Source organism: Mastomys coucha, unplaced genomic scaffold (genome assembly GCF_008632895.1).
Source record: "Mastomys coucha isolate ucsf_1 unplaced genomic scaffold, UCSF_Mcou_1 pScaffold5, whole genome shotgun sequence".
Lineage (NCBI taxonomy): Eukaryota > Metazoa > Chordata > Mammalia > Rodentia > Muridae > Mastomys > Mastomys coucha.
The window spans coordinates 97960211-97985576 of NW_022196911.1; the positions used below are offsets into that span (position 1 = coordinate 97960211).

Sequence of the window (25366 nt, forward strand, 5' to 3'; positions counted from 1 at the left end):
GTTACACACACACACATACACACACTTTTGCAACAAAGGCTCTCACTAACCAGAAACTTACTAAGTATGTTAGCACTTTATCAGTTGAGCTCCTCCCACCCCAGTTCCAAGTTTTAAAAATTACATTTATTTTTTCAGAGGTGGGGAGAATATGTATTCACATTTGGGTGCTATCTCCATAGAACCACAAGAGATGTAGGATCCCCAGGTGTTGGAGTCACAGGCAGTTGTGCACTGATGTCCGTGCTAGGAACATCCTAGCCACTGAGCCATCTCTCCAGCCTGGTGCCCATCTCATGAAGAACCTGAGGGAAGGCACTTTGGTCTAGGTGACTTCTCTCCTTTCTCTCTTTCCTTCTAGACATTGTCTAGGTAATCATTAGATGAGAATCAGGGTTATACATGAGAGCCACTCTGGATTCCATAAAGAAAAAGGCTGGAAACTGCATTTTTTGTTGATTTATTTCTCTGAGTTTTCTTACAAAATGAATTGACCTTGCACAATTAGCTTGATGTAATTTTAGGAGAAAAAAAAAACATATGAAGCATGCTGTAGGGGAAAACTGATACATGCTCTAACTTGCCATCTCCTTTGACAGTTATTTTCCACAGCTTCTGTCTTGATGGAGAGGGAGGGGAACTGGGCTTACTTTTAAACACTCACAATCAGATCTCCATGCAAGAAATTCAAATACTTGCTGACTGTCCTGCAACATCAGCAGGACCTGGGACACCCACCATCCATACTGAGGCACACAGGGGTCTCGTCCAAGGATACTGTTGCCCAAGACTGTTTGCCCACCAGTCCTCATAGCAGCATCCTCAGAAGTTGGGTCTGAGAGATCTGAGCTGCGCATGTGTGTAAATCTGGGAGTTCTTCCCACAAAGCTTTTGGGGAACACGCAGGATAGGTCCAAATGCACCCCATGGAGGAAGATGGACTGTTTTTTCTGTCCTCATTTACAGTCAGAGTCCTTGGAGAGCACAGGATGCTGCAGCCCGAGAATGTTCTATTCCTGAGGTCCACGTGTCTAGGTCCTCATCCATCAGCTCTTGTGCTGTCTTCTCGTCCTTAGACACAGGAGCCACCTTCTAGCCTTCAACTCAATGGTGTGCACACCTGGAGACGGTTTTGCTTTCAACAAGTCACCAGCTGGTACCAAGGAATGGATTCTGCACAGGCCAGATGGGGCCAGACCCAGAGGAGACCTTGATGTAGGAGGGGGATGGTAGGTGTGGGTAGCAGCCAAGAGACCCAGAAAAGAGGGTCCCAGACTCTGTTTCTAGAGAGAGTTTCTCAGTCCACTGGGTCCTGTGGAGCTCAAGAGAGAGTGGGACATTGAAGCCCTGGGGAAGGGGCTGCTGAGATGGGAGGATGCTGGGCTAAACCTTCTGGGAAATTGAAGGCTCCCACATCCTGGGCAACTTCACATCCAAGAATGTGCACAGGCTGCCCTTGGTGGGTCCAGAAGATGTAAGGGTGGGACTGGGTGGTGGGAGTTGAAAGAGGGTTTATTCAGTCTTTCTGGGTTTGGGTCTTTGGAGCATCTCACTCTGAACTTGGAGAAGCTGCAGAGTCCCCATCCTCTCGGTCCTGTTCCTGTGGGGACACAGGTTGACCACCCTTCACGCGTTTCCACTTCATTCTCCGGTTCTGGAACCACACTTTGACCTGAAAGAAGAAGCAAGGGATCAGGTGTCTCTAGGGCTAGGGTCACCCCTCACTGTGTAGCTCAAGACCCAGAACCATCATTTGTTGATCTCCCAAGGATCCAGGGACCACACAGATCTGCAATGCGGCCTGCCTATGTCTCCAGATGTGGGCAGAGGTGGAAAGTCTCTGACAATCACTCTGTGCTGCTCCTACCCCCCTTACATGCCCTGTCTCCTCCTTGACAACAGGCCTCCCAACCTCCCAAGCTCTACTCCCCAAAGGTCTGAGAACAGATCACCACCAGCCTCATCCTTCTTCGCACTGATAAAGCATCTTTTAGTTTCTCCAGCTCTGAAGCTGAGCATCATTATCACAGGACGTTGGGATTATGATTCTATTGCAAAGATGGAAACCCAGACATCACAGGGGCCAGGATGTGGCAGAGGCAAGATTTGAATCTAAGCTTTCTGATTCAGAATCCCACACACTCTCAGAGTACTTTAGCATCTGAAGACTGCTATTAATTGTTTTTCAATAACCGCTGTTATGCCACACAAAAGCAGGTGTGGTGCTTCAAGGAAACGCCCAAGAGCCAGGGACCTTCTCCTCCATGCCCCAGGACTCAGCCCCACATCTATGTCACCTGAAAACTTTCTTTCTTCCAATGATTATTCCCATTCCCTCTCATTATTACTTCAAAATTGTTCCCTGGAATCTGGATCTTATTTTAGCTGTTTGTTTGTTTTTAATAGGATCTCATGTAGCTCAGGCTGGCCTTGAACTCACTATGTAGCCCAGGATGCCTTGAACTGATCCTTTGACCTCAGGCTTTCAGTGTGCTTGGATTATAGGTATATGTAATCTCCACACCTGTTTGACGTGCGGAGATTAAACCCAGGGGATTCCTGTGTGCTAGGTAAACACTCTACCAATGAGCTACATCTCCAGCCCATCTTTCGATTTCTTTCAAGACCGTTTCTTAGGCTAGTCTCAGCTCACTGTGTAGCCCAGGGTAACCTTGAACTCATAATCCTCCTGCCTCTGACCTCCAAATGCTGGCATTGCAGGCAAGCATCACCACACCGGGCTTGCAGAATCCCCATTTAAACAATTGCCTGGGTGAATCCGAGGCAAATGCTGATTCAAATCTGGAGAAATCAGATCACAGACGTTCCAGTTCTTGTTCACATGAGCAGTACCCGGGGGACCGTTGAAAAACTGGGCCGTGCAGGCTCCATCCCAGATCAATTACAGAGTCTCTATCGGTGAAACTCTGATAATTCTCCCTGGGGTGGTTGACTGTACAGCTGTGGCTGGGTAGGAGAGAGCGAGGGGGTCCAGGCAGGGGTGACTGAGAAGGGAGGTGAGCAGACAGCAGCCCTAGCACCCAGGCCCCACCTGCCGTTCTGAGAGGTCCAGGTTGACGGCAATCTCGTATCTCCGGAGCCGGGTCAGGTAGTTATGGTGGGCGAACTCAGCCTCTAGCTCCCGTAGCTGCTCCTTGGTGAAAGCTGTTCTCTCCTTCCGGGCCTTGCTGCCTTCTGGCTTTCCTCCTCTGTTCTCCTGGTTGTCTGTGAAATGAAGGGAGACACAGTGAGCTCATGACATGAGGGGACACGAGGGGGCTCATTCTTGTCCGTTCATTAGCTTGTAAACATCTGGGCAGCATTTCCTGGTCTCTCTCATTTTTAAAGTACACCGAGAAGCCCTGGCGTCCCTCACTCCTTCTAGCATCTTGTCCCTAAGATGGTCAAGAAACATTTTTAGTCCCAGTCTCAAGTGTGCTCTTCTTGCTTCCACTCCCCTTACCAAATGTTTCCTTCTGGAGGCAGGCAGAGCTCTGCTTGGCTGTTTAAAGTCTGTAGCCCCAGCTTGACTCCAGGAAGGCCTCAGTAGCCTGCAGCTCAAGGGTGCCCACACTCCAAGACAAACAAAGTTCCTTGGAAGGGAGGTGTGGCTGAGGGCACGGTCCAGCCTTGCCAGGGTATTTTGGGTATTTTGGTATTCTGTCCCTGGGGCCCATGCCCGGTCTGGGGAAGGCATTTAGCAGTGAGACCAGGAAAGAGGGCGTATTGCCAGCGTGAGCTTTGACTGAAAACTTGTGTGAAGTAGAAACCACTGCTGAGTTACAAGCTGACTGGAGTAGGATGGGAAACTCGACAACCCGTCTGCGTGCATGTGGGTGTGGGTGCGGGTGCGTGTGCTCATGCGTGCATGTGTATGTGTGTGTACGTTATGTGTGTGTATGTGCATGCATGTGTGTGTGCACATGTGTGTGTGTACATGTGTGTGTGCGTGCATGTGTGGCAGCCAGATGTCACATTGTCTGTTTCTCTGTGTCACCCTCTAACTTAGGCTTTAAATTTTTTATTTGTTTATTTAGGGGGGAGGGGCTCGGAGGACAGCATCTAGGAGTTGGTTCTCCTCATCCACTGAGGTTCCAGAGACTGAACTCAGCTTGCTAGGCTCTTCAGTAACAGCCTTCACCCACTGAGCCATTTCAGTGGCTCCTCTACCTTAGTGTTTGAGATCAGGCCCTTCACTGAACCTGGAGCTGGCCGGTTTGGCTAGACTGGTTGACCAGTACGCCCAGGGATCCTCCTGTCTCTGCTTGCTCATTCCTAGGATTTCAGGCATTTACCACCAGGTCCAGAATATTTTTTTTTTTTTTTTTTTTAAAAACCTGGGTCCCAGGTCTTGAACTCAGGTCCTCATGCTTGTGCACCGGGCTCTTTATCCACGGAGGCATCCCGGCCCCAGCCGCTCAGCAACCTGTTTTGACAAGCGTTCCTGATGATCATTCTGGATCATTCTGGTCAAGTTTACACACCACTGCTTTAAAACCAGATTCCCTGGACCCCAGCAACATCACCATGACCGGGCAGCTGGTCACACACACTAAAGTCGGCCCCAGGAGGCTGAATCTGGAGAACCTTCTGGAACCCTGCGGAGTGGGTTTCTGTTAGACCTGGGCTCAGTCCTAACCCACGACAGGGCCAGGAAACAGTGTCTACCACCTGCATTCACTTCTTCCTTGCCATAGCAATCCAACCAAGTGGTTTCAGCAGTGACCGTATTTTACAGACCCGGAACTCCAAACACAGAGTTCACTTAACCGCTGGAGGCGGACTCAGACAAGGCGGTTAAATTTACGCTGTTTTAATCCGAGAGCTCTTTGAAGAGTTCACGAACTGCGAGGTCTGGTGTTGATAGAAGGGGCTGCATCTTGGATGAAGAGCAGGCGGCTGTGCCTCTCCCTTAGCAGCAGTAGTGGCGGAGAGGTCACAGGCGGGAGACTAACACACTTGTATAATTAACAAAGTTGGATAGCCAACTGTCCACTGGAACCTTCCCTGCCTGTGGGGGGTGGGGGGGCATAACATGGCACTTTCTCTTTCATGCCTCTTGTTAGTCTTGGAGACCTTGGGTGCAGGAATATGCTTTCTGTGAGCTGCATGCACCCTGTCTACTTTCGTTCCCTCAGGAGAATTGGCCCACACATAGCTGACTGAGGCCGTTGGTCCTCGGAGGCCTGGAGTCTAAGCCACCTACATACAGGGTGGGTGGGAGAATGCTGACTGGGATGGGTCGGGCAAGGGAAACCGCCCACACCCTTAGCTGTGAAGCCAACTTGTAGAGATGGCTGGAGACCCCACTTTAATCCTGAGATCCAGTTTGTAACTCTGGTGCTGACTGCTTCCCTTTTCCGGCAACCCGTTTGTACTTCAGTTTCTTTAGCTGTCATCCATCATCTGGCTGCCAGGGAAGGGAAGGAGGGCTCAGGAAGGTGGCTGGAAGGCACAGGGAGTGGGGTGGGTGAGGGTGCTTGAGGCTCAACTCCCAATGGGGTCCGGTGGTGGACGCCTCACCCCCTCGCAGGCCAGAAAAGGGAACCAGCCACTCGCTCTTTGCTCGGTGGACGCTGCTGGCTCCTGGCTGGAGAAGGCAGGCCCGGATGCCTGAGCGTGGGCTGGATGGGAAGGACATGCAGTCTCCGGGTGGGTCCCTCAGGAGTCCTCCGGCCTTGGTGGCTGCCAGCGCCGCTAACGCTTCTGGCAGCGGGCCTGGGAGGGTCGGTCAAGCAGCGGATGCAAAGGCCTCCCCGGAGCACATCCCAGCCAGTGAGGCCAGGAAGCCCGGTGACCGCTGAGATTCAGGGTATCCACAAACTCCTGTCCCAGGGGGCCCACGGTGCTTCCCAGTCCCTCCTTGTCACAGCTGCGGGGAGTGGAATAGGGAGGGAACTTACTGCGGATTCAAGCTGGACTCTCCTCTTTTCCAAGAAATTGGAGAAAATAAACCACCTTCTTCCAACGCTAATTTTTTTCTTTCTTTCTTTTTTGGTTTTTCGAGACAGGGTTTCTCTGTGTAGCCCTGGCTGTCCTGGAACTCACTCTGTAGACCAGGCTGGCTTCAAACTCAGAAATCCACCTGCCTCTGCCTCCCAGTGCTGGGACTAAAGGTGTGCGCCACTACTGCCCGGCGCTAATTTTTTTTTAAAGACAGAATTCCATGCTTTTTGGGCTGGCCTCAGGCTTGGTAGGTAATAGAAGATAGCCCTGAACAATTCATCATCCTGCCTCCACTTTCCAAGTGTGCTGGATCTTCAGTCCATGCACCACCCAACCTGGTTTTCCAAAACTCATCTCAAAGCACAGTACCAGAGCCATGGTCTCCATGATTTTGGGACGACCTGGATAAGCTAATGTGTGTGGGAGTACTCTTAAAACCTAAAATACAGGGCAGATATCAAGATATTAATTGTTGGGCTGGAGAGATGGCTCAGTGGTTAAGAGCACCGACTGCTCTTCCTAAGGTCCCGAGTTCAAATCCCAGCAACCACATGGTGGCTCACAACCATCCGTAATGAGATCTGATGCCCTCTTCTGGTGTGTCTGAAGACAGCTACAGCGAGTGAGTAGAGCCAGAGCAAGAAGAAAAAGTGCCTGAAGACAGCTACAGTGTACTTACATATAATTAATAAATAAATCTTTAAAAAAAAAAAGAGTAAAAAGTGTAGGGAAGGAGTAATGGGATGAGGAACTGTTGGAGGGAGGACCAGGAGGAGGAGGATAACTGGACAATTTAAAAAAAAGATTAAATAAAAAAAGATATTAATTGTTTCAATATTTCCATTCTATGAAATGCCATTGGAAAAACCCTAGATGGTATTAATAACAGCTGGCTTTTTCTCTTTTGTTCTTTCTTAAAGACAGGGTCAGTTTATGCTGCCCATAGTTGCCTTAGAATGATGATCTGCTTGCTTCGGCCCTCTCTGTGTGTCCACCACACATGCCAGCATCCTCTAGCTAACAGCCGGCACGCTTTCTGTAATCAGTCTTCATTGAAACCCCACTGCCAGTGGCTACTCTGGGCATCCCTGATTCTCGGTTGTGTTGGATTAGCCTGGGTCCTCTGGTTAATCTTTTCCCCTGGGTTGTGACTGCTTTTTAGTTCCGGGCAGATAGGTAGTATTTGTCAAATCGTTCCTGGAGGTGCCTAGGACCTTAGCTAGCAGTGACATCAGACTCTCCACCTTTAGGCTGGGTGCGCTGTCTGAAGAACTGGAACACAGCCTGTCTCCATCTCTAGGGTTTCTCATCGTGGGATGAATGCAGGTCACCACCTAGAGGTTTCCATCCACATCCTCCTTCCTCTTCTCCTAGGCCTACTTCTTGTGTGTCCAGCTGCTTCACCATACTCCACAGAGCAATTCCCAATGCCCCTGAGTCCTGAATGCAATCTTCCCTAGAAGGGAGAGCTGGGAGAGGGGGAGGGGATCCCTTTGCAGCAGGTTCTGGACCGATTCCTTGGGCCCTGCCATGGAGACAGGCCTCTCTTGCATCCCACTGTCCTGATTTGGGTTCTGACATCCCAATACTGCATTCATCCCACAATGAGGACCTCTGTGTCCACCATCAGCTTCCTAGAGTGAGACAAACTCTTGTCCCAAATGATGAGATGGCCAGAGGTATGTGAAGGAGCCAGGAAATGGAGGTGGGAGTTTGTCTTGCAACAGTATGAAAATCAAGACTTGTGAGGACTCTTCCAGCCTGAGGTATGCAATTCACAGGCTCAGGCTGACAGTTCATGTGCACAGTACTGCCGTCTGAGGGACTCAAGCACCCAGGCAATAGAGTTCATCTTTAAATAAAAAAAAAAGTTATATATATATTTTTTGTTTTTGTTTTGTTTTGCTTTGTTTGTTTGTTTTTTGCCTGCATGTTTGCTTGTGCACCATTTGTGTGCCCTGAGGCCCACAGAGGCCAGAATTAGGCAGGAGATTCCCTGGAACTGGAGTTACAGAAAGGTGTGAGCTAGGAAACAAAACAGCATCCTCTGGAGGAGCAGCCAGCACTCAGCCTCTCATCCATATCTTCAGCTCCAACACAGTTTACCTTTGTTGAGAGCCTGCCCTTCCCTCTCTGCATCTCAGGTTCCTGTGTGTGGAATAATAGGATTGGATGGGATTCTCATTCCCATGAAGAACTGATGCCAGGGTTTTCTCCCGAGCCATAAGTCCGGCACCCTCTTCTGCTTCCCCTAATCCTTTTGCATTTTCTCACTGGGCCTGGAGGAACCAGAGGCCCTTTCCCTTGTCCAACCCTCTTGTCCCCTGAGTCACTGTTTATCACAAAGCTGTCTCATACTTCCACAGCCTGCAGCTCAAAGACCAGAAATACACCAGGGAGTTTCTCTCCTGCATGCAGAGCTTCTGTCTCTGGCTCAAGGGATAGGAAAAGGAGGGAGGGGAGAGGAGAGGGAAAAGGGAGGGGAGAGGAGGGGAAAGGGAGGGAAGGGGAGAAGGGATGGGGAAGAGAGAGAGGAGGGGAGGGGGAAGGAGGGAGGGACAGAAGGGAGGGGAAGGGAAGGAAAGGGAGGGATAAGAGAGTGGGAAGGAGAGAAGAGAGGGGTAGAAAGAAGAGGAGGGGAGAGGAAGGGGAGGGGGAGAGAGGGGAAGAAGGGAAGGAAGGGAAGGGGAAGAAGGGAGGGGAGAAGAGATGTGGGAGAAGGGGAGGGAGGAGGGAAGGGGAGGGATGCGTATTGGCAGAGGCACTGGAAAACCCACAGGACAGCCTGGGCTTTGGCACCTGCAAGGTCCTGGCCTTAGAGAGGCAGCTCCCAGAGTCCTGTCACTTCCCTCATTTGCAAAACAAGAACAGTTACACCTACTATGAGCTTAAGGATGCTCAGAGGACAAAACCAACATTGATGACTATTAACCTGTTGGATGGTGTGCTTGGCACAGTTGAGCCTGTCTGAAAGAAGAGCCTGTTGGATGTCTGAAAGATGATTTCACAGACTTAGAGAAGGCGACCAGAAGGTACCACAACCCCAGATCTGTGTGCAGAGGATGTATACGTGCCTACCTGTCCACCTACTCACCCACCCTCCTTCCTTCTCTCCCTCCCTTCCTTCCTTTCTCCATCCTTCCTTCTCCAACAGTGGAGGGCTGTCTCAGAACTCACTATGTATTTCAAACTGTCCTTACATTTACACCGAACTTTCTGCCTCAGCTTCCCAAGAACAGGGATCGCAGGCATGAGCTAAGGATGTCTTTCAAACAGGTCTTCAAAGCGCCTCTTTCCCATCTCCACTTCTTTTTGATAGGTCAACAGTCATGGTCACCATCAGTTGTTGTTGCTCCAGCTTCCCATGGGAAGCATGCTTCCAGGCACTGTGATAGAGCAACTCTCCACTGTGGAGGACTGTGGAGGGAGGAGACACTGCAGACTTCCTCTCTGGTTAGTGAGGAGCTGCCCACCCCCTGTCCTGCACAGCCCTCAGATCAAGCAGGACCACAAGGGGACACTCCATATTGCCCAGAGAAATGCAAACAGGATGTATGTGTGATTGTGGTTCCCCCCATGAGCCCAGGGAAAATCATTTCAGAAGTAGCTGCCAGACTTGGCAGGATTTCCTAAAGTTAACAGACAGCCTTATCAGGGCTACTGAGAGGGTCAGACAGACTCGGGGAACACGCCTCTTTGGAGGCTGTACCTCTGCTCCCCAACTCTACTGAACCATTTTCCGTAATTTCTGACCGACCAGGCAGAACACATGTTCTATGTTCAAATAACAGCTCCCAGACAGAGACTTGGTTGGGCTTTCCTATGGACCCCTAGATCAAGCTCAGCCCTGGTGGAGCTGGAAGAAAAAGGGGCTCAGGGATGATTTTCTGTCACTTGGTGATTTTCCAGATGAGAGAGTGACAGCAGGGGATCCAGCTGCCTTTGGACACACAGCAAGTTAGTGGAAGAGCAGAGTCCAGGACTCAGGTGTTTTTGATACAACGATCAGCCAGCTTCCTGTTGTAGCCTCTTATTGGTAGTACAATGGTTAGAACCCAGGGCTCACATATGCTAGGCAAGTGCTTTTCCAGTGAGTCCAGCCTCTCTCCTGTTAGTCACTCTGTAAGGCAGGCAAGGCACACACGAGCCCATTGAACAGATAAAGAAATTAAGGCCCAGGGTTAGATTAAGACAAAGCCATCTGTCACACCACCACCACCACCCCGGGAATAGTGAGCATAGAGGCTGTACTCTAGTTGCTCTGGGGACGATATGTGGGCCAGAGTCTAGGTCTGTCTCACGGGGACTCCCCAGGGAGGAAAGAGGAAGGGTCTGTTTGGAGTAAAACCTTGGCAAACCCTCTGAAGGAGGAATCTATGGCTTCCTGAGCTGACTTGAAGCAGGTACTAGCAAATACTTTGCAACACTCCTCAGTTCCGATGCCCTCACGGAGACGGAGCATGGGAAGTCCCCTGAGGTAGGGAGGAATCAGAGAGAGGCTGTGAAAAGCTAGCTGGTTGTTCCCATCTGGGACCTTCCTAGCTTCCTGGGCTCGGCCTGACTCGTTCACCAGGTGCTACACCACCCCAGTGTCCAGACCCCATCATAGTCCTGCAGGTGCGTGAAGAGACAGGAAGCCCAGTGGTGGGGCCCAGGAATTTACAGCAGAGACAGGGTAGCAGGTCCTTCTGGAATGGGAATGGCTGGTGCCAGGGTAGTCTTCACCAAGAGTCCCTGCTGGGGTGGAGTAGTGAGTGTGGGCAGCCGTGTTGGAGAGAGGAGGACCAGGCCATGAGAGGCTGTGGGGATTGTAGAAGAGCCCAAGGAGGTGCAGTGAGCTAAAGGGGGGATTCAGGTGTGGTGGGGGGAGGTGATAGCAATGGAGGTGGAGCATCAGTGTGTGTGTGTGTGTGTGTGTGTGTGTGTGTGTCCACCCCACCCCGCCTACATATGTGTTTCTAGAGAGCAAACCCAGGTGAGCATTTTTACCACTGAGCTACATCCCCAGCCCGGGGAACAGCAGTCTCTGAGATCATTGAGAAGGCACAGGCAGCACCGGGCTTTGTGTTTTTATATTTCAGACATCATTATTTGCTGTCACCAAAGGAAGTGTGGGCTTCAAGACCAAGGGCCACTGCCTACACAGTTCCTCTACACTGAGAACAAAGAAAACAGGAAAATACCACGAAACAGTCAAGGATGGGTGTGTCCAGTCAGAGGCACAGAGACGGCTAAGAAGGGCCAATGTGTGGGTAAAGAGGAAACTCAGGGTAAGGGGCTGCCTACCTCTGGGCTTGCAGAGAAGTAAGACCTGCTTCTAAATCGGGCACACCTCTCTGCACCCAGGTGTCCCTGACTCATTCAGCCCGTGGGAAGGCAGCTCCTGAGTCTTACCCTGCCAAGACAGCAGGGAGCCCTAAGGTAGCCCCTTGGCTGGACTTCTCGTGGTCTCCAGACTCTTTAGACCTTCTTGTCTGAGACATTCAGCAGGATCTACTGCCTCAGCAGAAACCCACTCCTTCTAGAGTTTTGTGGGTATGTCGATCAGGAGTCTGAGTAGGTGCAGGATTTGCACTCAAGCCTCTGAGTTGAGACAAGGTTGAGGCCAAAGGACCCTGTCTGGACCCCAGTCTGCTTTTCTGAGAAGGAATGGTGGCAACAACTGTAACTAAGATGCACGGGACACCCAGATGGACCCTGGTGACATAGAGAGCTGCTTCCCCCTCCCATACTGGCTACCCTGGGCCCCAAGGCTTCTTTCTTGCTGGAGGTTCTGGGTTTGAGACGAAATAAGATACCATGTGCACAATATTGTTAGAAATGTACACACTGCAGAGCACTGTAGCATATTCAATATAGCCCCCATCAAAATCCAACATTTCAGACCTTAAACGAATCTTAAATCCTTAGGAAAATAAAATGTCAAAGGACTCCAGATAAACAAGCTAATCTTTGGAAGGAAACAAAACTGGGAGTCTTGGGCCTCCTGATTTCAAAACATATTATAAACGTATGATAATCAACTGAAATAAAGACATGAGTGGGCCAGAGAGGCCAGATGTCGTCAATAGGTGGCCAAGACTACACAATGGGAAATAGACAACTCTGCAACAGATAGTGCTGGGGAGTCTACACACACACACACACACACACACACACACACAAACACACACAAATACACACTCATACACAAACACACACATACATTCACACACACACTCACTCATGCTCACACATACAAACACACACAGACACACACACAAACACACAAATACACACACACTCACATACACTCACATACACTCACATACACTCACACACACACACAAACACACACACACACTCACACACACACTCACTCATGCTCACACACACAAACACACACACTCACACACACACACACAAACACACTCAGATGCACACACTCACACACTTACACTCACAAATACAAACACATACTCACAAGTCACACACACTCACTCACATTAACACACTCACACTCACACACACTCACTCATACTCTCACACTCACTCACACTCATACACTCACACACACAAACACACACTCACACACATACTCATGCTCACACACACACAAACACATACTCACATACTCACACACACATTCACACACACAAATACAAACACATACTCACAACTCACACACACTCACACTAACACACACTCACACACACTCATCCTCTCATACACTCACTCACACTCACACACAAACACATACTCACACACACTCACATTCACACACTCACTCATACTTACACACATTCACACACACTCACACTCACATTCACACACTCACTCATACTTACACACATTCACACACACTCACACTCACACACGCATTCACACACACACTCACATACACACTCACACATACACACACACACACACACACACACACACACAGTGCCGAGTCCTTACCTAGGATGTTGAATCCTTTCCTCACACCAAATAAAATGACCTATAGAGGTTAAGATGTAAATGCAACTCCTAGAATTATAATTGTCCCACAGGGAAGGAAGCAAAGGGTAGGTCTCTGTGCCTTTGGACTTGGCCATATCTTCTTTGGTGTAACCCCCAGAATACAGACAACTACAGCAAAAACAAACTGGGGGGAGGGGAGAGAGACGCTCAGTGGGTAAAGGCACTTCCACCCCCTGGACCCACTTGGTCGAGGAGAGAACTAACTCCAGCAAGTTGTCCTCCAGCTTCCACATGGCTTTTGTGACACACCTGTGCCCCCACCCACACCCCACACACAGGGAGGGAGGTTTCCAAACGAACAAAAACAGAAAATAAAATGAATTGGCTAAGACGTGAAAAAACTGGAACCCTCATGATGTACTATCCAGGGAACTGCAAAAATAGAACTGTTGCTGTAACAAACAGTGTGGAGGGTTCTCAGAAAATTAAACCTAGGGGCCGGAGAGATGGCTCAGCAGTTATGAGGACTTGCTGTGCAGTCCCGAGGACCGAGTGTGCATCTCAGCCTCCAGATAACAAGCCAAGCACTGTGCAGACGCCTGGAACTCCAGGTGTGAGGGAACGACACCCTCTTCTGGCTGCTTTACATATACAAAGACACAGGTACACACACACACACACACACACACACACACACATCTTTTAACTAATTTTGGAATATGATCCAATAGTTACAGTTGTAGGTAAACATCTGAAATTAAAAAAGTAAGAACAGGCTCAAAGAGATTTGTGTTCACCCATTTCCTGAGGAGTTATTCACAACCGCCCTGGTGCCGGAAGCTGCAGCCTAAAGTCTATCAACAGATGAACAGATAAGGGAAATGTAGCACACAGAATGGATTTCAGCCTTAAAAGGAAGAAATTCCCATCGTGGGCTACAGTATCCACGAGACTTGAGAACTGACTGGTATGGGAAGAAGGGACCTGATACCAGTCCTGGCCTGGGAATGGAATAAGCCAGCAACAAGACAGCAGTTCTGTGAGTCTGTGTATGAGAGAGATACCTATAACACCCAAACTCTTAGCGAGAGGCAGGCAGCTGCCAGGGGTTTGGGGACCTGTTCCAAAGAGAAGCTCTGTTTTTGCAAGATGAAACAGTTCTGGAAATCTGTGCTCAACAGTCGATCTGTGGTTGGCTGCTATAAAAGGTCATTTCAAAACTGTAAGAGTGCCAGATTTTATGCTCTGTGTTTTGGACCACGAGAAGTAGAAAGATTTTTTTTTTTTTTCAAAAAAGATCAACCACGTTAAGACATCTTAGTCAAGTCTCTATGAAGTTGCAAACTCCAGCCAGAAAACCAGCTCAGGTCCTAAAACCAAACTACAGGCTGAAGCCTCCCTGTTTATTTTGAGACAGCTCTCTGTACGTAGCTCAGGCTGGCCTCAACTTTGCCATCCTCCTCTCTGCTGGGACTTGAGGTGCGCTCACCATGTTCACAGAGTTGAAGCTTTCCGACAGTAGCTGGCATGATGTAAAGCTGTGTACAATCAGGTTTTAAACAGGGAGAAAATATGATCAGAAAAGTGGTTCTTGACCTGGATATTAAAATATGTAGATTGTGGGGAAGGGAACCAGGGCAAAATGGCAAAATTAGAGAGGAAAGAAGAAAGGCACAATGTGTGGAATACACCTAGTACCAGTACCAGTACTAGGTGTGGCTCTGTAGGAAGGGGATGAGGGGGAGAGAAGAGAGAGGAGGAGAAAGAGTGAAAGAGAGAGGAAGGGGGGAGAGAAGAAAGAGAGAACAGAGAGAGGGGAGGGGGAGGTAGGAATAATGAAGGTTTGGGTAGTTGAGGGCTTGGAGATCAGACCTCAGAGGGAAGAATTCGGGGCAGGAGAGACCAGGACCAGGTGCTGAAGGAGGCTAAAAGATGGAGGGACTGACAAAGGCTCTTGTCGGCTTGGTCGATTAAGGATGAGGGCTCTGGGACCCAGGGCACCCAGTGCTACTCCCAGGCAGCCAGGCAGCTTCCCGGTAGCCAAACTGGTCACACGCAACCTTCCCTTGAACCCCCGCCAGGAAGTCACCTACAAATCCCCCATTCTCATAAATTAAAGATGATTACAGTAGTAGCCTGACAGCTTAGGGGAAAACAGCAGTGGGTTCGCAGCTGTCCCTGCCAGTAGGGGTCTTCGACACCCCTGGCCGGGGCTGGGGGTAGGCAAATAAGATTGCACCGCGGGTCTCCCGAGACCTCTCAGGGTGGGGGAGGGGCGCACGGCTTTTATGATCCTTTACTGCAGAGAATCGGCTTCGGCTTCCAAGGGGAGCAAGGTGGGAAGCTGAGGGCTGGGGTGGGGGCACTTGTAATGGAAAGGGGTGTAGAGTCCATGGCTGGAGCCTCCCGGGCCAGTCTCTTCGCCTACCTCCCTGCACAACTCTACAGCTCCGACTGAAGCGCTAATTGATCACTACTGGATTTTAGGACCAAGAGATTATAAGAAGTTCACATGTCCCACCCAGGAATTTCTGAGACACTATGTCTGGAATATTCAAGTTTACTGTTCCCACCAACACAGGAATATTAGCCCCCCCTTTTTTTTTTTTTGGACAGGGTCTCATGTACCCCAGGTTGGCTTGGAATGTTATCAAACACATCTTGAGTTTCTGATTCTCCTGCCTCTACTTCCTAGGTGTTGGGATTCCAGGCATTCAGTACATCATCTTACTTATGAAGTATTGAGAACCAAACCCCGGGAGACTTCAATCTTGCTCCCTGCCCTCTGAGCTCCATCCCCACCCTTTCCCCAGCTCCCCTCATCCTATGCTTTAAAGTCATGGTTCTTAACTTTCCTAATGCTGCGATCCTTTAATACGGTTCCTCACGGTGTGGTGACTCCCCTAACCATCAAGTTATTTTCATTGCTACTTCGTAACTGTAACTTTGCTATTGTTATGAATTGTAATGTAAATATCTTAGTTTTCTGAAGATGGTCTTAGGTGATCCTTGTGAAAGGGTCACAACTCACAGGTTGAGAATCACTGTTCTAAAGGCTAGTTCAGGAAATACTGACTTAATACTTGTCACAACGGCTACCAAACTTTTATTATGCACCTGATGCAATGTGAAATTTTCAACTTACTGTACTTAATCTTCCTGGATGTTCTAGGTGGTAAGTGACATTGTTACAGCCCCATTGTTCAGCTGGAGAAGTAGAGGCTGCAAAAATGTAACAAGGTCCCCAGAGTTGCAGTGACCTTTGTCCCTCCATCTACCCAACAATGAAGTACAGTAGGCTTCCTGGGCTGGCTCTTGGGGACTTGGATGAGGCACCCAGATCCCAGTAATCAAGATAACGTTCAAGTACATTTGGAAGTAGACACAAAAACATCAAGAAGTTCAAGGCTAGCCTTGGCTGCTTAGTGAGTTTGAAGCCAACCTGGGCTACTTGAGATCCTGCCTCAAACAAAACAAAGCAAATAAAGAAAAACAAAAAACAGATAAGAATAAAAATTAAATATATGTGGATGTAGCTCTGTGGTAGAATCCTCACCAGGTGTGTACCAGGCCCTAGGTTGGCTTCCCAAGATCCCTCACAGTAATCTACCATGAACAACGGCAATAAAAAGTACTAGAGGGCCTGGGTGTGACAAAAGATCCTGGGGTAATGAGAAATTTTCTTTCTTTCTTTTTTCTTTTCTTTTTCTTTCTTTCTTTCTTTTTCTTTTTTTTTTTTTTTTTTTTTTTTTTTTTTTTTTTTTTTTGGTTTTTCGAGATAGGGTTTCTCTGTAGCCCTAGGTGTCCTGAAACTCACTCTGTAGACCAGAGAAATTTTCTGTAGGCTTTGTCGGTTTCCAGATTCTGCAGCCAGTTGTGAGCGTCCCTGGTGAGACTCTTAGGAAGCTGGCCCTCCTGCCTCCTCCTTCCTCCACAGTTAAATTCCGAATGGCAGGCAGACACACGATTGCACCTGGGCCATAAAGATCTCCCCACTGACTGGCCGCATGGGATGGAGGGAAAGTGAGTTCACAGGCCCCACTCCTGCTGTCTGTTTCCACTGCTGAACTGGAGGAGCCCCAAGAGAGAGGACCCAGGCACCCCCTCCCCTTGCGTGGGAGTGTTTCCAGGTCAGAGGCTGACTTTCTGATGAGCCACGTGCATGCTCATGTCCCCAAAGTGAAGCTATTGGCTTCTGGCCAAAAGGGAAGACTGCCCATTTGGGTTTTGTGAAAGATTTTGTCTGAGCCCAGCAATCTCCCAGATCCTGTCCTCATGTCCTTGGGCCTCCAGCAAGTCTACTGGAAAGAGGCTAGATGCTGCAAGATGCCACCAGAGCTGAAGGAATAAGAGTGGCAGCCAGTGCCAAGGAGAGAGCTGTGGCCTAGTGGGAGGTGCCAGCACCTGCTCTACCATTCAAGAGACCCAGTCAGCTCTCCGCTTGCCTTAGTCAGAATGGTTGATCCCACCTGCTGAGGCCTAAACCTCTTCTCTTTAGCCTTGAGGATGCTCTGTTTGTCGCCACCACCCTCTGTTAGTATTTCCAGAGGGAGTATCAAGCTTGGGCATCAAATACCATATGAGGACTGTGCAGGAAGGTGTGGGGTTTGGAGTTTGGGATCTGGGGGTTCATTTCACTTCTTAAAAGGCCAAATCTGGTTTGCCCGATTTCCCAGACAAGAGACTTACATACATACACACACACACACACACACACACACACACACACACAGAGAGAGAGAGAGAGAGAGAGAGAGAGAGAGAGAGAGAGAGAGAGAGAAGCTCAGCTTGACCTGGACTTCAAGTTGTCCCTGCCTCAGTCTTCTAAGTATGGGGATTACGGTCTGTGCCACAGTGCCCTGTTCTTTTTCACACGTATGCAGAATGGAGATGCCAACAAACCTGCAGTCCTACTTTGCAAACTTGTGGGACTCAAAAACCCTGCTGTCTGTACCCTCCCTCCTTTGGAACTTCCCTCCTCCATCCTCTTGCCCCCCCCCGCTTCCTCCCAACTCAAACCACAGCCTGCAGGTCTCCAAGACAAACCCTCTTTTCTAGGAACTAGTGCCCAGGCAAAAGGTGGATACTCTGATACACACGCTAGGTTAAAGGGGTTTAGGAAAAGAATCCTAGCAAGTTCTCCTCTACCAATTAGTGCCTCATCCCTCAGGCCCTCTTCTGATTAGGCCCAGAAAGGTCCTTTGTAGGTTCAGTGGGCATTCCCTATCAGGAGCACAAGAGGGTGGTGGGGCCGGAGGCTGGGGCAGTGCCTTTTCTGGGCAAGGTGGGAGCAGAGGCAGGGGACCAGACAAAAGGTGACTAGGTGATGGGTGGGCTTTATGGGAAGATGAGGAGAAGCCCGAGGAGGAGAGACAGGCTTTGTGGCCTTTTCTCCGGTCTCAGTAGCCATCTTTACCATACTTCTGCCTTGCACTTGCCTCTCCCTCTCGGCCTTTCCCAAGGCTGCTGTGGTTCCTAAAGAGGACTCTCCTTGCAGCTTCCCTGAGGCCCCACTAGACCTTGTCAGGCTCAGCTGCCCCCTCAGTCTGAGCACCACTTTTTTGTGTCGATACCTCTGGGCAGTTTGCCCCAGACCCCACTCTCCTCCTCGGCCTCTGGGCTCCTGATATAGGGTCGTGACTCAGGATGGACACCCAGAGTCCCAGACCCAGCCCTAACCCCCAAGTCTCTTTCCCTGGTGAATGACAAGCTCCAGCTACGGCTCTGGGACCATTTGGAGCCTGCTGGAATGTGGTCTGAGTCAGAGGCAGCTTCAGGAAGATCCCTCACCAGCGTGAATCCATCCCACGTACCCTCCAAATCCTTCCTGACCCCAAATGTCACTTCTCACACACATTCTTTGCAGAGACCCAGGAACACTGGAGGGAAAACCACCCCCAATATTCTAGAACTCCTACAGTAGAAGCCTTCTCCCACATTTGAGTAAGTTAGACAATGCTTTTTGAAGTTTACAGTAAGGGCAAACTTTGCTTCTCCACCACCTACCTGACCTCTCTTTTTTCCTTCTGGGTGATTTCTTCTCCATCTCATTGGCGATGGTCCCAAGTACCATGCAGTCCTCCCCTAATCCTCCTGTGCCATCCACCAGGCTGGGGCTGCCTGGCCCCATCTCTCTGGCGCTCCCGGCTGGGCCTAGGTTGAGCCTCTGCCCGGCTTCAGAGATGGGGAAGTGCCAGTCAGGGGTCTGTGGGAAGGCAGGATGCTGCTCATTGAAGATTCGCTCAGTCCGGGGCAGGCTGTGTGGGGTGGCTGCCAGGCAGGAAGCAGAGAAGTCGGGGTATGCTGCTGTCGCTGGGAAGTCTGATTTTTGGTGAAAGGAAAATGGGGTTGGGGGATAATGGGACAGCCCTGAGGCGCTGCTACCTTCCGAGTGGGGGTTTCGAAGGCAACCCCAGATGGGGGCTGGGGGCTGGGGGTTCCTCACGCAGCTGTTGGCCACCGGATCCATCTGCTATCCGCTGCCTGTCCCAGTCCGTTCAAAGGTATTGCACTTTTTCTATTCAGTTTGGTAATTAAAAAAAAATTTAAACAGTAGAGAAAAATGTTGAATGGAAACTTTACCCCAGGAACCAAAACAAAAATTTTGCTTCAAAGTCCACAAACACGTGGCCGGGAACACACATGTGCGTGCCCACACCTGTCTAGGCTTCACAGCTGCCTTCCTGCCCCCGACACACACCGACTATTGGGGCCCCTCGGGCACGGAGTTGTTGCCTACCGTGCTGAACATCTTGACTGTCCTACCTTGGACCCACCCATGCTGACAAGCCCTTCCAGGGGAACCCTGAGTGAATGAATGCCTGCAGAGGGCTGGACCCAGTGCTGAGACAGACTTTTAAATCCTGCGGTGGGGAGAGAGTGACAAATTTTTGGAGTGAAATGTGAGAGAGGAGAGGGAGGGGTCAACCCACCGACACAGGTCCCCTCCAACCAAAACCCGAGCAGGCAGCATTATCATCAGAAACCTTATACCCACATCTAATGGCATTTGCAGACGGAGACTTTTAAAGAAACATTGTCTGTTTTATTTTTTTTTTTTTAAGGAGAGAGAGAGAGCAAGAGAGCAAATGCGCGCGCGCGCGCACACACACACACACACACACACACACACATCCTCCGTCTTTTGAGCACCTCCCGTACGTAACACAATAAAGTTATTTTTATTGCCTTGTTAACAAAATTCCCCAAGTCTTGGATTTAGAAAAGCCTTCAGTCGAATCCAGAATCCACCAAAAGCCAAATTCTGGGGAGCGAGGGGGAAAGTTGGTGCAAGAGACAAACCTGGTGATTGCGTTGATTTAAAGACTTTCTTCCTCTGCCTGGGGGAGCAGAAAAGGGAGAGGAAATAAAAGTAGTCTCTCTCTCTCTCTCCTTTCTCCTCTCTCTCTTCCCCCTCTTTCTTTCTCTCTCTTTTCTTTCTGCTCTCTCTCTTTCTCTCTCTCTCTTTTCTTTCTCCTCTCTCTGTCTGTCTATGTCTCATCTTTGCAGCCCAGTGGTATGGTCTGGGGTATAAAGAAAGATATACTCCAGGAAAAAAAAAATTCTCCTTGTCTAAATGGCCGTTCTCACCTTCTCGGTAGCAACCCCCGACCAACCGACCACCAACCGACCGACCGACCAGACCCAGTATCTGAGTCCCAGACTCCACCTTTAACCCCCAACTTCCATGCCAGTTAGCCACACTCTTCTCAAGACAGCCTCTGGGCAATTTGTCTCTGCAGCCAAGGCTGTTAAAGTCCTTGAAGTTTCCAGGGGTCCTTCCCACCTGTTGCCCCAGCTCCACCCTCAGCCCCTGCCCCCACCTGCTTCTCTCTCTCAATCCCTGGAGGCATCTTAGGAGCCCTGGGCATGGAGGCAGGAATCCAGGGTCCTCCATCCCCTGAGAGTTTGTCCCAAAAAGAGTTCCCATGTGTCTTTCTAGCTCGTGTGTGTGGTGTGTGACAGGGTGATCAGCTCAGGTGACATTTCACATGGGCCTGTCCCCCCCCCCAACCATAAATTTAGTTTCTTTTTCTTTTCTTCTTCTTCTTCTTCTTTTTTTTTTTTTTTTTTTTTTTTTTTTGGTTTTTCAAGACAAGGTTTCTCTGTGTAGCCCTAACTGTCCTGGAACTCATTCTGTAGACCAGGCTGGCCTTGAACTCAGAAATCCACCTGCCTTTGCCTCCCAAGTGCTGGGATTAAAGGTGTGCGCCACCACCACCTGGCTAATACCTGTGTTTTTAAAAAGGGTTTTCGGCAACCCCTGTGAAAGGGTGGGTATACTTCAAAGGACCCACAAATTGAGAAACTCTGGTCTACACTGTACCATAGCTGGCCAGTTTCTCAGCCTCTGGAGGGTTAACATTGTTTCTCAGAGATTTCCACCAACAGCTTGGAGCCTCAGAGGCAAGGCCCTGGGAACTCTGCGGGCTGGTTGCAGACACCAGGGGGCCAGGAGAGAAGCAGCAGGTACCAGGTGAATTTAAGCCTGGAGTTTGCTGGGACAGCACACCTCACCTCTCCAGGCCTCACCTGAGTTAGCCCCACCCCCATCCACTGCCAGGTCCTCAGCAGCAAACGCTATTCTAACTATCTAGACATCTCTCAGAGCTTGAAGCATGGAGAAATTGAGAAACTTACACCAGGCTACATTAGAGGGAAGGGCTCCAGACCCAGGCAGCTTACACTGACTGTACCAGCTTACCTGCCTGGGAATTTTACTTTATTAAGTTTATTTATTTGTAATTAGTGTGTATTTTTGTGTGTGTGTGTGTGTGTGCGTGCATGTGTGTGTGTGTGTGCGCGTGCACACACACATGCATAGCTTTCTTTGCATCTGCATGTAGATATCTTCTTTGATTGCTTTACACCTTATTTTAGTTTATTTACTTGTTAGATGGGGATCTCACTGTGTAGCAACTCTAGCTGTCCTGGAACTTGCTCTGTAGACCAGACTGGCCTTGAACTCACAGAGATTTACGTGCCTCTGTTTCCTTAGTGCTGAGATTAAAGATGTGTACCACCACGCCCTGCCCTTCACATTTTTTTGGGAGTAGGGTGGGGGGAAAGGTCTCTCACTGAACCTGGGACTTTCCATTTATTTGGCTAAGCTGATAGTCAGCAATTCCTTAAGACTGACCAGTCTCTGCCTCTCTGGTAAGGCAGGGGTTACGGACATGTGCTGCCGGCTCCCAGCCCAGCTTTTCCATGAGTGCTGGGTTCTCCTGCATGTGTAGCACCCACTTTACCCATTGAGCCTTCCCCCACGACAGAGACAGAGATCCGTTATATAGCTCAAGCTAACCCAGAATTCACTTGGTAGCCCAGGCTGGCCTCAGATTCTGTCCATCTGTCTCACATTCTAAGTGCTGAGACTGGAGTTGTGTACCACTAGGCTGGATGCCCTGGGATTTTGAATAAAACTGTTTTGATGAAGGGCAGAGTGGGTGGAGGAGGAATGGTGATGCTAAATGGAGCCGAGGCGGGCAGAAAAGCACACAGAGATTTCCACGGGAGCAGCTTTGTGAGGCTCTGCATGATGGAAGGAACCCACAGGAGGGGCGGGCTAAATGGAAGATGGGGCTGTCAGCTCCTTAGGAAGCCCTTGGGGCCTGACCTGGTAAGCTGTAACCAGATCCTTGTTGGGTTGTCCTTCTCACATCTGCCTCAGGGTCCCCATCCCAGGGAGGCCCCCTTGGCCCTTTGCCCTGGGAAGGGGTGGGCACCGGGTCACGGTGGGGTGGGTGGGGAGGTCAGAAAGGGCATGAGGCGGGGGCACAGCAGGGTGCTATGTGCTGGGAACATAGGGCCTGGCACCCCGGTGCCCCAGCAGCTGCTGGCGTCTGTCAGCCCCCTGGGGGGGGCCACCACAAGGCCGCCACCTCTACATCTTCCTGACAGGCCCCCTCTTCTGAGGCCAGGAAACAACAACAGCCCCCTCCTACAGCAACCCATTTGTCAGCTGAAGGCTGGCCCTGCACCTTTAACCTCCTCAAAGTCAGCAGTTCCCTGTCAAGGCCCTGTGGGGCCAGGAGACAAAGATGGATGGAGGTGGCTGTTTGCAAGGGAAAGCTCTTGGCTGCAGCCAAGGGGAGTGGTCCGGAAGGGAGGGGCCCCTGGCTTCTGGTGGGGCTGGAGGTAGCCCAGGGAGGAAGAGGAAAGATATAAGGTCCAAGGACCCTGGAGGGCCTCCAGCTGGGCCACACTTGAGCCATCCTACAGAATGCTGGGAATTTCCTCAGTTGCTCATGACAAACAGGCCTTCCTTCCTTGACCAGACAAGCCTGTTTCTGAGCTGGCCACCTCAGCCACCTGTGTGTGGAGATGCTGAAGGTCCAGGGAGGGGCTGGAGGTGGGAGTTGCCATTCAGGGAATCTATTCTTGCTTTCTTTGGGCTCTGTGATCTCTGGAAAAAAAAAATCATAGTTTTTCTCTGGTTTTCTCAGTGATGAGATGAGATTGATACAGCTTCCTGGGGCTGTATGTATAAGCTGAGGCCTAAAGTGAGAGAGGGCTGATGAAGAAAAAGACCAAGGCATAAGGAAAGCATAGGGCTTCTCTTTCCTTAACTATGTGGAACCCCATCTGACCAAAAGATGCCCATCTTAGCCCCAAATTATTGTTATTGTTAATAATATTATTGTCCTCTCTCTCTCTCTCTCTCTCTCTCTCTCTCTCTCTCTCTCTCTCTCTGTATGTGTGTGTGTGATAATGTGTGCATGAATGTGTGTGCATTCGAAAGCCAATCTCTGGTGTCATTCCTCAGAATACTAGCTTGCTTTTTGAACCAGGTCTCTCACTGACCAGGAGCTCACTAGCCCAGCTAAGCTGACTGGACAACCAGCCCCAGGGATGTGTGTGTCTCTACCTCCCAGCAGCTGGATTGTGAAGACACACCACCCCACTCAGCTTTGTATATGGGTTCTGGAGTCAAACTCAATGCTTTGTGCTTGCCATTTGTCCTGCACACACTGGGTCATCCCCCCAGCCCCCAGACTCCTTCTATGGTCACACAGCATATGTAACACAAGCATGGTTTTGGGAATCAGCAGCGTGTGGGTTCAAATCCCAGTTCTACCATCAGTAAGTGGCACCAACCAACTTGTTTGATCATACGAGCTTCATTTTTCCTTTCTGTCACATGAAAATAAATGTCTTCCTTCCTCATTGACTTGCAGAGTGAGGTCGCATATACAAACTTATAACAGCCCTACACATGATAGTGGTGGGCTTGTCTTAGTCACTGTTCTGTTGCTGTGAAGAGACACCATGACCAAGGCAACTCTTGTAAAAGAAAGCATTCAATTGAAAGCTTCCTTACAGGTTCAGAGATCCAGTCCATTATCATCACAGGCAGGAACCCTGGTGATGGAAAAGTAGCTGAGAACTACATCCTGAGAGAGAGAGAGAGAGAGAGAGAGAGAGAGAGAGAGAGAGAGAGAGAGAGAAAGAGAGAGAGACTGACTCTGGGTTTGGCTTGGGCTTCTGAAACCTCAAAGCCCACCTGCTGTGACACACTTCCTCCAACAAAGCCACACCCCTAATCCTTCTCGAGTAGTGCCTACTGTCTAAGCATTCAGATGGCCTATAAGGGCCGCTCTTATTCTTAAGGACAATGTCATATGTGAAATGCTTAAGTGCCACATGGGAGGGCATCGGTGGTGAGCAGACACAGGCGCTGTCCCCACTGTCCCTCCACCTCCTGAGGAGGAGGGACAACCTGAGAAGCTCTCCTAATGTTTTAGGGACCTTAGCTTGGGCCATATTGAAGTTTGTGGCTTTGAAACTGAGAAGACTTCCTTGACTAGCCAGTTTGTAAAGCAGAGCCTTGGATTTTATTTTAAAAAAAAATTGGGGGGGGTGTTGAGACAGAGTTTCTCTGTATAGCCCTGGCTGTCCTGGAACTCATGCTGTAGACCAGGCTGGCCTTGAACTCAGAAATCCACCTACCTCTGCCTCCCAAGTGTTGGGATTAAAGGCATGTGCCACCACTGCCTGGCCTGGTTGATTTTTTTTTTTTTTTTTTTTTTTGAGACAGGATTTCTCTGTGTAGCCCTGGCTGTCCTGGAACTCATGCTGTAGACCAGGCTGGCCTTGAACTCTGCCTCTCAGGTGCTTGGCTGACAATGTTTATAATGTAGGCTAAAGCACTAGGGTGAAGAAGAAGAGAGGTGATTAGAAAGACAGACTTAACAGCAGGAGTAGGTGTGTGTTTCCCAGGGGTGGGAGGGAAAGTAAGACAAGCTCTCTGATGTGGGCACCTGGAGAAAAGAAGAAGAAGAAGAAGAAGAAGAAGAAGAAGAAGAAGAAGAAGAAGAAGAAGAAGAAGAAGAAAGAAGAGGAGGACAGGAGGACAAAAGGAGGAGGAGGAGGAGGAGGAGAAGGAGAAGGAGAAGGAGAAGGAGAACGAGAACAAGAACAAGAACAAGAACAAGAACAAGAACAAGGAGGAGGAGGAGGAGGAGGAGGAAGAGAAAGA

At 49.8% G+C, this 25366-nt stretch overlaps 1 protein-coding gene across 1 annotated transcript; it reads right to left on the reverse strand.

The window, feature by feature from the left end:
- Window positions 1-444: 444 nt before the first annotated feature.
- Window positions 445-19821, reverse strand: Meox1 (mesenchyme homeobox 1). Its single transcript, XM_031353581.1, has 3 exons — window positions 18895-19821; window positions 3053-3225; window positions 445-1672 (listed from the first exon to the last, which is right to left on the reverse strand). The coding sequence occupies exons 1-3, from the start codon at window positions 19355-19357 to the stop codon at window positions 1550-1552; spliced, it is 759 nt and encodes a 252-aa protein (XP_031209441.1). The 5' UTR covers window positions 19358-19821; the 3' UTR covers window positions 445-1549.
- Window positions 19822-25366: the final 5545 nt, after the last annotated feature.

Excerpts from the sequence above, each read along its gene's own strand:
- Meox1 (XM_031353581.1), bottom strand. The coding sequence starts at position 19,357 with ATGGATCCGGTGGCCAACAGCTGCGTGAGGAACCCCCAGCCCCCAGCC. Across the intron at positions 3,226-18,894 it reads AAGGAAAAAAGAGAGGTCAG|ACAACCAGGAGAACAGAGGA; the intron begins GTAGGTGGTGGA and ends TTCATTTCACAG. Across the intron at positions 1,673-3,052 it reads TGGACCTCTCAGAACGGCAG|GTCAAAGTGTGGTTCCAGAA; the intron begins GTGGGGCCTGGG and ends TTCTTCTTTCAG.